At 49.5% G+C, this 11,495-nt stretch overlaps 4 protein-coding genes across 4 annotated transcripts; 2 read left to right on the top strand and 2 right to left on the bottom strand.

The window, feature by feature from the left end:
* Window positions 1-60: 60 nt before the first annotated feature.
* On the bottom strand, window positions 61-2,364 carry N7525_003908 (ankyrin repeat domain-containing protein; the record flags this gene model as incomplete). The annotated part of the gene is made up of 1 exon (XM_061212861.1): window positions 61-2,364. One exon carries the CDS (start codon window positions 2,362-2,364, stop codon window positions 61-63), a length of 2,304 nt encoding a protein of 767 aa, XP_061069882.1.
* A 95-nt stretch (window positions 2,365-2,459) lies between these two features.
* N7525_003909 (uncharacterized protein) lies at window positions 2,460-6,165 on the bottom strand (the record flags this gene model as incomplete). Its single annotated transcript, XM_002566335.2, has 3 exons — window positions 2,460-5,714; window positions 5,797-6,079; window positions 6,146-6,165. The coding sequence occupies 3 exons, from the start codon at window positions 6,163-6,165 to the stop codon at window positions 2,460-2,462; spliced, it is 3,558 nt and encodes a 1,185-aa protein (XP_002566381.2).
* Window positions 6,166-8,027: 1,862 nt separating this feature from the next.
* N7525_003910 (nuclear transport factor 2 family protein) lies at window positions 8,028-8,414 on the top strand (the record flags this gene model as incomplete). Its single annotated transcript, XM_002566334.2, has 1 exon — window positions 8,028-8,414. One exon carries the CDS (start codon window positions 8,028-8,030, stop codon window positions 8,412-8,414), a length of 387 nt encoding a protein of 128 aa, XP_002566380.2.
* Window positions 8,415-9,141: 727 nt separating this feature from the next.
* Window positions 9,142-10,811, top strand: N7525_003911 (uncharacterized protein; the record flags this gene model as incomplete). Its single annotated transcript, XM_061212862.1, has 5 exons — window positions 9,142-9,238; window positions 9,294-9,539; window positions 9,599-10,411; window positions 10,480-10,653; window positions 10,708-10,811. 5 exons carry the CDS (start codon window positions 9,142-9,144, stop codon window positions 10,809-10,811), a joined length of 1,434 nt encoding a protein of 477 aa, XP_061069883.1.
* Window positions 10,812-11,495: the final 684 nt, after the last annotated feature.

Genomic DNA, 11,495 nt, shown 5'->3' on the forward strand with positions numbered 1-11,495 from the left:
TCATGATGACAGGTTCATTCTCTATATAAATATTCATTCCCCTCTCCAGTTGTACAACCTCTACGCATTCGCAACGGGACGATGAGGGATGTCGAGCATAGGAATTCCCTCCACATTTGCCTTCCATGCATTATACTCATCATCGTCATCATCGTCACCATCGTCACCATCGTCACTATCGTCATCATCGTCATCTTCTGTTTCCTGCCCCTCGTCTTCTTCCTCCCCCTCCCCCTCTTCCTCCTCATCACTATCGTCATCATCCTCATCTTTATCGATTTCATCGCCTTCAACATCTGACCACCCACTCTCCGAATCTTCCTTCGGCCAACCGCGCTCTTGTCGCTCCCGGCAGTCTTGTAGAATCTCGCAAGCATTATCAAGTCTCCACTCAGCCAGATGACTAGACTTGCGGTCCACTAAGCTCCAGTGTGCCCCATTCTTCATCAGCAGCTCACAGGATATGGCTCGGTCATACAACGCGGCTGCATGCAGGGCAGAGTGACAGTGTCCACCAAAAGTATTCACCTCGGCGCCCATTTCAAGAAGAAGTCTAAGTACTCCATAATTTCCAGAGACGGCAGCCGCCTGTAAAACCGTGAAATATTTCCCACCGGTTTTGTGGATATCGGCACCATATCTGAGTAGGAGGCGAACGCCACCAGTGGATCCGCTGGCAGCTGCCGCCTGTAATGCACCAGAATACATGCCACCCGGAGCATTTGGATCAATTCCTTTCTTCAGAAGGAACCTTGCAATATCAAGATTGTCTGATACAATAGCAGCTGTCAATGCCGTGCCAAACCTTCCACCGGTCGTGTTGATGTCAAACCCGCGAAGAAGAAGAGCCTTGACGATGGTCTTGTTTCCAGTAAGACTAGCGGCCTGCAGGGCATTGTGGTACTTTCCTTTCCCAGTGGGCTCGATGGCTGCTCCTCGCTTGAGTAGGTACGAGAATACCGAGAAATTATCGCCCGTGGATGAAGCGTATTCCACAGGTGACCCAGATACTCCATTTGAATTTTTTAGGTCAGCCCCCTTTTCGACCAAGCGCCGAAGAATCGACAACCGTCCCATCTTGGCTGCTGCATGAACTGCGGTAGGATATGCCGCGTTTCCTTTCAGGTTGACATCGACACCGGCATCCAACAACGCCGAAACCATAACCTCTTCATGTAAGATCGCGCATATGAGCGCATTCCCACAAATGCCTCCTTGAGCATTCACATCCGCCCCCATATCAAGCAAAGCATCGAACGCAGAATCATACACTCTCCACCTTACGCATTGTTGAAGTGGTGTCCCATACTTTCGAACTGGAGCATTTGGATCAGCACCATGATACCGAAGGAGACCCGAAACCAACGTTGGGCAAGAATTCTCAAGGGCCGCGCCCAAAGCCGTTCCATACTGTCCGCCTTCAAGGTGAACCAATGCGCCAGCGTTCAGAAGATCAGATATGACAAGGTAATATCCACTTGCATAGGCAGCCTGTAGCGCGGTGCCAAACTTGCCACCGACAATATTAGGGTCTGCACCATACTCAAGCAATAGGCGAATGATTTCCTCATGGCCTTCAGCAGCCGCTGCTTGTAGAGCAGTGCCGTACATACCCCCTTTATTATTCACGTTGGAGCCAGCATCAAGCAGAATACGGACAGTGCTGTCCCGATCATGACAGGCAGCTGCCGTGAGCGGGTACTCGAGGGGCGGCGGTCCAACAGGGCAATTGACGTCAACTCCTCGGTTGACTAGTAGCTGGATAATTTCGTCGTAGCCACCTTCAATCGCTGCCATCAATGCACTGCCATATTTGCCATCTTCACACGCATGGATATCACCACCAGCCTCAATCAACATCTCTACCGCGTCCTGGTTTCCTTGGGATGCCGCGGCCTGTAGACATGTGCCATACAAGCCACCGACCTGATTAACATCACTCCCCGCATCGATTAAAATCCGAATTTTATCCACATCCCCCACAAATGATGCAGCTTGTAGCGCAGAGCAGAACATTGCGTCTTCAATTGCCACTGAAAGATGGGCGCCTCTTTGAAGCAAGTTCTGAACCCTCTCATCGGATCCCTCCTCTACCGCACACTGCAGTGCTGTGATGAAATCGCCACGAGTATCCTCATCTTCATCGTCGTCCTCATCTTCATAAGGCTCAATGGCAAGATTGACGTCTGCGCCGTGATCGAAAAGCAAATTCATAAATCTGTCATCCTCCAGCACGACTGCCATCATAAGAGGTGTAGGGTAGCAATCATTAAGGGCATTCACGTCCGCACCTCGGTCGAGGAGAACAACACAAAGGTCATAGTTCTCGGATTCCAAGGCAGCTCCAAGTGCGCAGAAGATCATGTCATCAGCGTCCGCTGAGGCATTGATGTCTGCCCCGGATTCAAGCAATAACTCTGCAACGAGAATACTTGATCTTTTGCCACGACAAGCTGCAATTAGGGGGTCCCATACTTCTTATCGTTCGTGAAGCTTACATCGGCACCCAGATCAAGTAGCAGACGAACCATATCCAGGTTCCCCTTCACGGCTGCTACTTCCAAGGGCGTGCAGCAGGGATATGCTGAAAGGGTGCTGCAATCGTCTGTAACTGCACCCATTTCAATTAGGAGCTTGACAACTTCCATGTGTCCTTTGTTTGCGGCCACCATGATGGCGTTGCTCATCTCGTAGGTAGCCCCGGTTGGAACTCCCAACTCAAACAGTAGCCGAACAATCTCCGTGTGGCCGTTTTGAGCGGCCGAAACGAGCGCCGTTCCTCGATCTGCGGTAGTCGCATTGACATCCACTCCCGCCTCCACCAGTAGACGTAGTACGTCTGCGTGTCCGGCAGACGCAGCCGTCTGCACACTATTTCCATAGTGCTCGTCGAAGAATTCGACATCCGCACCGGCATCGAGGAGACATTGAACGATCTTGGTGTGATCCCCCGCACTCGCTGCGTTAAGTGCATTTCGATGCTTTCCTCCTTTGGCATTGACATCTGCCCCGAGCTCCAGGAGAAGCTTCACAGAGTCTAGATTGCCCGCCATGCACGCCGCATATAGACTGTCAGTCCCCTTGTCGTTTTCGTCATTGACCCTGGCACCGTTGGAAACCAGTGAGCGAATCAGGTCTAACATCCCCATATACGAGGCTGCCATCAATGCGCATCCGTGTCGACCACCCAAAGCGTTTATATTGGCTCCCCGCTGAATGAGGGCATCGATCATCTGAATGTTCCTTCCAACAATTGCGGACACCAGAGGATACGCGTACCAGCCACCACGACCATTCACGTTCGCGCCATGGTCGAGGAGAGTTTGAAATGTTTGAAAGTGTCCCTTCTCAGCGGCGGCTGCAAGAGGAACACCATACCGCTGGCAGGTAACGTTCAGGTCCGCCCCGTTGGCAAGAAGAAGTGAAACAACCTGATGGCGACCATTCAGGGTAGCGATCTGGAGAGGGGTGCCATTTCTTCCGGATCGAGTATTGGCATTCGCCCCTCTATCTAGTAGCAGCCTAACCACGGACTCATGTCCCTGGCCGGCGGCTACGTAAAGGCATTTTTCAGTCACAACTCTGTCTAACGATTCAAACTGGTCAAGGAAGACTTTGATCACCGACTCGTGTCCAGCACTTGCACTCGCTTTCATGGGTTCTTCTATGTGGACGTGAGCGTTGCCATCCAGCAAAGCTGAGACGGCCCGGTGTAAGCCGAAGAAGCTTGCATAGTAAAGAGGGGAATTATTCGAGGGCCTCAGCCGCTGGCCACTGGACCTTTGCAGATGGAAGAATATATGACGCCACGTGTGGTAGGTGCCCTCGGAGTCGGCAGCTGAATTAAATAGTCTCATGGTCAGATCAAAGACATCGTTTCTAACGTCGCTAAGGTGCGCGTGGGTGCCCCATGCTTCCACGGCATATGGAAGAAACTTGTACTGATCGAAAGTTTGCAATAAAGCTTTTCCGGACCTTTCTTCAGTTCCTGAGAAGTCATCGTAGGTCAAATAGGTCAAGCAGACACTCGCCAGTTCGGCATGAGCATCGCTATACCCAATCCAGAACTCTGGCATGGTATCCCTGATAAAGTCTGACACAAGAAACTCTTTCACTGTGTAATGGGCCAAGGCCACATAACCATCAGACGAAAGGGTAATCAGACTTCCACAAAGCTCGACAACATCTTCGGCGTCAGTAAAGACCGCATCAAAGTCGAAGGAGTCCTCAGGATTGTCGATATCAACGCTCACACACTCGGCCAACTCGCCCAGAGTGAGATTTCGAACTCCAAGAACCAACCATTTCAGCAGTCGCTGCACCATTTCAACGTCTTCGGAATTGTTAGACTCCACTTTCCGTAGTATGCGGATGTATGTATCGTGCAATGTCTTCGGAAGATCATTTAGGGCATTGCGCACGGCCTTATCGTTGCGGAGTTTGCACAGCTGGTCAATCTGGCATTTTACCCATTGGAACATACCCTGCGCTCCTGCGATGAGTGTATCACAAATTATATCCGCCAGGTTTGGGTCCCTAAGTTTCAACTTTCGGGCCTTGATTTTCGCCGCCACCTCGGCCTTCACATATAGATCAATATCCCCGGCAACATCTGTCGCCGCAATGGTTATGCTCGGCAGCCCATCGTAAGTCCGGGCAATGTCGATCTCGTGACGACTAGTGACAAAGATATTTGAGAATTGGCAGGTCTCGTATATTTTCTTCAGAGAGTATGCCACACATTCTCTGTCTTCGCTTTCATCCAAAGCGTCAACCACAATAAAGATTTGCTGGAAGCTATCACCCATAAAGTGACTGAAGTTGTTCAAAAGCTCGTCAAAGTCCGGTGCATATGGCGGGTTCTCTTTGTACTGCTGTTGGAAAAAGGCCTGCATTCTTTCGAAGACATCATCATTCCTTGATGCGAGCATTGAAAGTAAGGTGCTGATGATCCGGGTCGGCGATTGTTTTTGCTTGTCCTTGTAATCACAGTAAAAGTAGGCCACCGCAACGTCGCTACTCTGTTTCTTATCACGTAACCATTCGATAACAGTAGAGGCCAAGATTGTTTTCCCCGCGCCGGGAATCGCATGCAGCCACAAGAAGGAATTGTCCGTGAACGCCCACTCCTGGAATTTCGGACCATCTAAGAACCAGTGTCCAGTTCCCTGGTGGCGCAATTTGGTAGCCGAGGTATGGTTGGAAGCTGCGTTGACGGGTGAAAGCCACTGATTCACGTAGTCAATTCGTTGCTGGTCGATGAAACGAGCGACGGATTTTTGATGCGATTCTAGAGCAACCCAGCGAGATGTCTGCAACTGGCGTTCATTCTCGGCCTTCGAACGCTCTTTACTGGCAAGCTCTTTTTCCGCAACATCGGCTTCATGGTCTATTCTGACCATAGAGGATCTGATACTTTCGATTATATCACCGAATTGAATCTTGTATGGCTTCCAGATGAGTTTCCAGCCCGCGTGTAGGCCGACTGGAGTCAGCGCTCGCACGCCACTCTGGTATTTCCTTCCTTGGTGAAAGAGATCTCGAGCTCGGGAACAGAACTGCATGATTGACTGGAAAACCTCTACCATCGAATCACGAAGGACTTGGTTATCCCCGTACAGACGTGGATACCTACGGAGACAGGAAAGAATGTATCCAATTTCCTCGAACATGTCCGAGATCTTGTCAAAATATTCGCTATACTCGCCCGCGATCTGTCCACATCAGGATTCTGTTTGTGAATCTCCATAGAGTTCTTGGACGAAAAGCAAAACAAAACACAGGCACAAGACTTACCTTGAGAACAACTCGCACCGATGCCCAAATAGGACTCATCATCGAGACTGAACCTGCGACAACATCCAAAGCCCCACCATACTGCTCAACACCCGCAATGAAGGCTTTAAGTTTTGGGGCGACTTTTCTCGAAATTTTGCCCTTTTGTTTGTTGTCGATATTTTGAAGGTCATCAATCAGCTGTTGCGATCGGGTCGTAGCCTCGAATAAAGCAGTTTCGTCGGCAGAAAGGTCTTCAAAGAATTTTTGGATCGCATCATGACATTCGTCATCGATAGTAGAACTGTATACTATATGTTAGCTCTTTCTGAACGTGCCCACAGTGCAAAGAATTTGTGGGAAAGGTTACTCTTTCGATGGGTCCTGCATGATGCAAACGGCACGTGCAATCTGAGAAAGATGCAAGGCAGAGAAAGATGCTTCATGGGAATAAGACGCGAATGTTATTAACTGAGTCGCCCCTTAAGCAGCTCATAGGAGCCTCACCTCACGTGGGCTGATATTCGCAAGGCGGTATGGACCTTTTTGGTATATTTAGTGCGGGGTATTATTATACTACATGTTACGGTTGAAGATTCTGCTTTTTACCGCTTAGTTTGGCAGGGTTGCTAGGTGCGAAGGGGCGTAGTTAGCTGCCAAATATCGGATGGCTGATTTCGCCGGGCCGATGCCTTAATATGCTCGATTTGAAGCTGCCGGAAAATTAAAATACATGAATTACTATGAAAGAGACCAGAGTAAGCAAAGTACCCCAGTTCAACCCCTTTTAAAAAATAACAGGGGAAATGAGGCTGTTCATACATAGCCCCCACGCGGCACCTCGCTTATATGGACAAGACACGCAACATGAAGATCATTGCTTCTCACGTGAGGGAACGGTCCCTAGGCGTCAAGATGGGGCCAAAAAAGATCCCATGTGTGCCAACGATTCTTCTCTTACCCTTTAAAGTTAACTAAATGGGGTTAGCATGCGTCCTCCATGGCATGAGGGCCCAATTTGACAAGGGCTAAACCCGCTTTGGCTTTCCGAATCATCAGTTGCTAGCTCGTTTGAGCCGCAAGGCATCGTCTCTTATCTAGTATGTGCGGAGTCGCTTCCCACTGGCGTGTCAAGGTTGACAAGAGTCTGTGGTATGGTAGATCAATGCAAGATCCTTGTCGATGGGTCCAAGAATTACGATCTTCAAGTCACATTCCATAAATGAAACCAAGAGAATCCGCGGTTGTGGTATCTGTGGTGACAACCCCTAACCACCGTGAACGCCGACACCAATAACTCAAGGGCGCGTCACATCCCTATAGCCATAGACGATGAATTAGGTCGATCTCACTTTGGGCTTATATCTGTTGACATAGAGGGCAGTCTTCACTTGTAGTGCTCTCGAATCCCTGTTATCACGGTTAGCGGATAGCTTTTTAAAAGCAGTCGCGATGTCAGAAGAAGCTTGTTCGCCAAGAGGTCAAGGTGGGTGGGTTCCCCGACAGAACGACGCAAATCTCCATCACGGGTCTTTTGGCCGAGTCGTAGAATATGCGCCCGGGCATATCTTTCACACCACTCGCTTGCGAAATACGTTGGGTAGGGAGCTTAAACCGGCGTCAAAGGCAGCCATTATCGGCAGCCGATTTACCGTAGTTAGCGTTGTGGTGTAGTCTAAGCGCCTTTATCAAGGCAACTCAAATCGGAAAATATGGTACAGGTACATGTGCAACGTGGCCGTATCCAAGTATCGGCGCAAAGGTTGCCCCAAACAAAAAGAATACAACAAGTAATCTCATCATATTGGTGATGAGCATCAACCCAGCAAAGTCGAAACTACATTTCCGTGGATGCACGCGGAGAGGTCAAATCGTGGATGCACCAGGCCCAGTGATGCCAGAGCTTTTCAGCCACCGTGTGATGTTGAACGTGGAGTATGACGCATGTCAAGCATATCTATTTATGTTGTAGGTACTCTGCATCTTATATGACATGTTGATCCCCAGATATTAAATTGCTTGGTTCTCAACGTCATCTGACGTCATTTTAATATAGGTACCAGACGGCGAAACAATAAAATCAAGGCCAGGGACGCGCAAGATCATTGTTGATTATTACTTTTGTCGTACCTACAAAATTCGTCCTAGGATACCGTCTCTTTCGCATCCGCATCGCAAAACAGTTCAACCAGCGTGTTTCCTCGATATCCTCATCAGCCAAATCCAGCAAAACCAACAACTACATACCAACCATGCCTTCAATGCACGAACGTATCCGCGAGGACCTCCTCAACAAAGAGCGCGCACTCTGGACTGCTCTCACATCTGCTGATCCCGCACCAGCTATCTGGAAACTCAGCAATCCCGAAGCTTGTTTCCTATTCCCTCAGATGCCCATCATCACACTCGAAGACGAGGACGCTTTCAAGAAGGCCGTCCGGCCACCATTTCACCGATTCGACGCCTATCAGTTCGAGGAGGTACGGGTCATCATCGTCGACTTGATGGCAGGCGTCGTCACATACAAGGTCCGCGCTGTACGCGGGAAGAAAGAATACACTGCCTCGGGCTCGACGACTTGGAGCCAAGGGTCGGATGGCGAGTGGACGCTGGCTTGCCATCAGGAAACATTGATGTGAAACGATTTATTGCCATCTTGCTTTTGTATACACCTCTTTTCTTCTACACCTTTTGCGATGCGGACTGCGGCAAGGGAATGTGATCTCGGCAAACGTCGAACATGTGTTTTAAGTGATATGATGCAATGTATCACGAGCCAACGAATATTTTAACGCAATCAAGCATGATAGAATTTATTTGACATCCTAAAAACCGTTTCCGGTAGATACGTGGCTTTCAAGTGTAATAGCACGTGCCGCGTCGGCGACTGACCAGCTAGTAACGCGATGATCTCTACGGAGTACTCGATGGTGCATATCGACAGCGATATACACTCGAGATAGTCGATATCTAGACTATTCTGTTTGATTAGCAGCGTTTGCAAACGTATTGCGTTTGACCGATTTTTTCCCTTTGTGGCTGATCTATCCGATGGTCCAGCCGTGGCTAATGCAAGCCCTTGCTCTGCCGACAGATTTTGACAAGCCAGGGATGGCGCATCCACCACCGGGTGCTTAGCCGGAACATGTCAGAATTGCGTGATGAGTCACGTAGAATCGTCTAAAATCCTTCCACAGGGGGTAATGCATCTCAATTTAGACATTAATAAGCGAATTGATCTACTTTCCAGGGCTAGACCGGGAGGGGGCCCGGGGTAGTTGGTCTGTGTAAAATCCAAGAACAGCCCCCCTCTTTCCACCGAACCGATCATTAAGCTGCGAAACAACCCGTGGACCCATAAACACTATGAGAGCCTCATCAAACCAACAAGAGTCATGGGGTGTTCGATGGCGATCATCCACCTATTTCATTGTCGCGGCAATGGCAGTGGCCATGCTGACCGGTAGGCTATTCACAAATTTAGCAAAGAAAAGGGCATATCTTGACCCAGGCAATAGATATGTATCTGTACGGATTTCTGGTTCCGATTCTTCCGTTCGTGCTGGAGCATCGACTGGGCCTCGATGTCTCGCTCACCCAGCGCATAAGCACAGCGCTGCTATCCCAGACCGCGCTCATCATGGTCGTGGCAAGTCTCCTGATCGGGTCTCACGCCGATCGCTCGGGCGCGAAACGTGCCTGGCTGTTATTCGGACTTGCGGGGGCATTGGTGGGTTCTTTGATACTCGCCGTGGCGACTTCATGTAAGTGGCGGCTATCCGCGGATGTGATATTCCCAGCAAGACGATTAATGTTAGTGCAGTGTTCACCCTCTTTGCCGGTCGCCTTATACAGTCTGCTGCCAGCACTGTTCTTTGGGTGGTAGGATTCGCTACTCTGGCGGACAACGTGCCTGCCGATGAGCTGGGTAAAATGTATGGTTTCGTGACTGTTGCCATTGGCGTAGGTACATCGGGCGGACCGCTCGTGGCTGGCATTCTGTTCGACATAGGCGGGTATTGGGTGGCATGGTCGAGTGTTCTTTTCGTTATTGTGTTTGATGTCATTCTGCGATGTCTAATGCTAGAGCGGTCGCGGGAAGCCAGCGTACCTGTTCGCGCGGAACCGGACGGGCAGGATCCAGAGAGGGAGGCACTTTTGCCACCATCGACTGATCCAGAACCACAGGTAAGCACTCAGGCTGTATCGGAAAAGACGGGTATACAATTCTATCTATGCTTGTGTGGCAACGGTCGCTTCGTTGGTGGTGTTGTCAGTTATTTCTGCTATGCCGTTCTAACTGCCAGCTTCGACACTACCCTTCCCCTCCATGTGCGCGATGCCTTCCATTGGGGAAGTCTCCCCGCTGGTTTGTTATTTGCTGCCTTCCAAGGCCCCGCGGTGCTCCTTAGTGTTCCTGTGGGCTGGCTGAAGGATCGGGTGGGGACCCGATACCCGACCACGGTCGGGTTTGCCCTTCTGGTACCTTTAATGTGGCTGATTGGCGTTCCTGGGGACGAACGGTTTCCCTGGGCTTATGGAGAAAAGATTGGTTCGATTATATACAGCGTATCTGTCACGTGTATCGGGGTTGTGATATGCTTGCTCAACGGGGTGGGTATGATGGAAGCCACTCGTAAGTTTTTCTTTTTCTCCTTTTTTTTGGATTAGTCTCATTGGCCAGTGATCATAACAATTTTGCAGAAGCTGTTGATGAGATCGAAGGAGAGAATCCTGGAATCTTTGGCCCGAATGGCGGGTACTCAAGAGCGATATCGGTTTCTAGTATCAGCTGGACACTAGGGATGTTTGTTGGGCCGATTATCTCGGGCTATGGCACGGAAAAAATCGGATATTATGGAATGAATTGTGTACTGGGTTCGTAAAACCCCCCTGTCGTGTTTCTTCATGTCCCAACACTAACGGGCCCAGCGGGGATATGTGGGCTGTGTTCGTTCACCGCCTTCTGGAATTTAAAATCGTCTGTGCCTCAACGGCCTCAGAAGCAGACGTCTTCTGGTGGAGTTCCGAAATAAGAACTGGAGAATGAGCCGCGTTTGATATTGCCCAGAATTCACCAGTGTTTGGGGTTAGAAGGTGTATCTCGGTTAAAAAAGAATGAACATAAAAACATAGAATTTTTGTGACAAGCCAGATTCTTTTAAGTTTAGCGCAACAAAAGCACCAAAAGGGGGGCCAATAACCTTAGAATATTCCTGGAATATATGCAAAGAACGTTCGATGGGGCCATTGAAATCCTTGCCGAGGTACCTAGGTACTATATACTAGTAACAAAGATCAAAAGAGCACACGACTTAACCCCAGACTCGTAAGGAAAAAGTTGGAACGCCATGGAAGTGGAACTGGGCACTGGACGTTGCGAATCTAGATAACTGGAGCTAATCCAGTCAAAAGTGGATATAAGGACTTGGAGTGGTCTTCTACTGGTCTTCTAGCGATCGTCCAGTCCCAAAATGGTCAATCTGAGGAAGAAAGTAAGACAAAGGGACAAACGGTGCTGTCAATTTCTCCGGTCCAACGGGATCCTTCCGTTCTTAGCTTCCCCCGAGCTCCTTCCGCAATCAATTCTGAACTCATATTTTCTTTGTATAACATCCCACGGACCTTCTCATATTCCCCCAGACTTGACGCCACTCGCCACCCCTTACCTACCTAGGTAGATACTTCCATACTTCATTTCAATAAGCTACCTCCGATGT

The sequence above is a fragment of the Penicillium rubens genome (genome assembly GCF_028828025.1).
Source record: "Penicillium rubens strain IBT 27055 chromosome Unknown utg000002l_segment0_segment0, whole genome shotgun sequence".
Classification (NCBI taxonomy): Eukaryota; Fungi; Ascomycota; class Eurotiomycetes; order Eurotiales; family Aspergillaceae; genus Penicillium; species Penicillium rubens.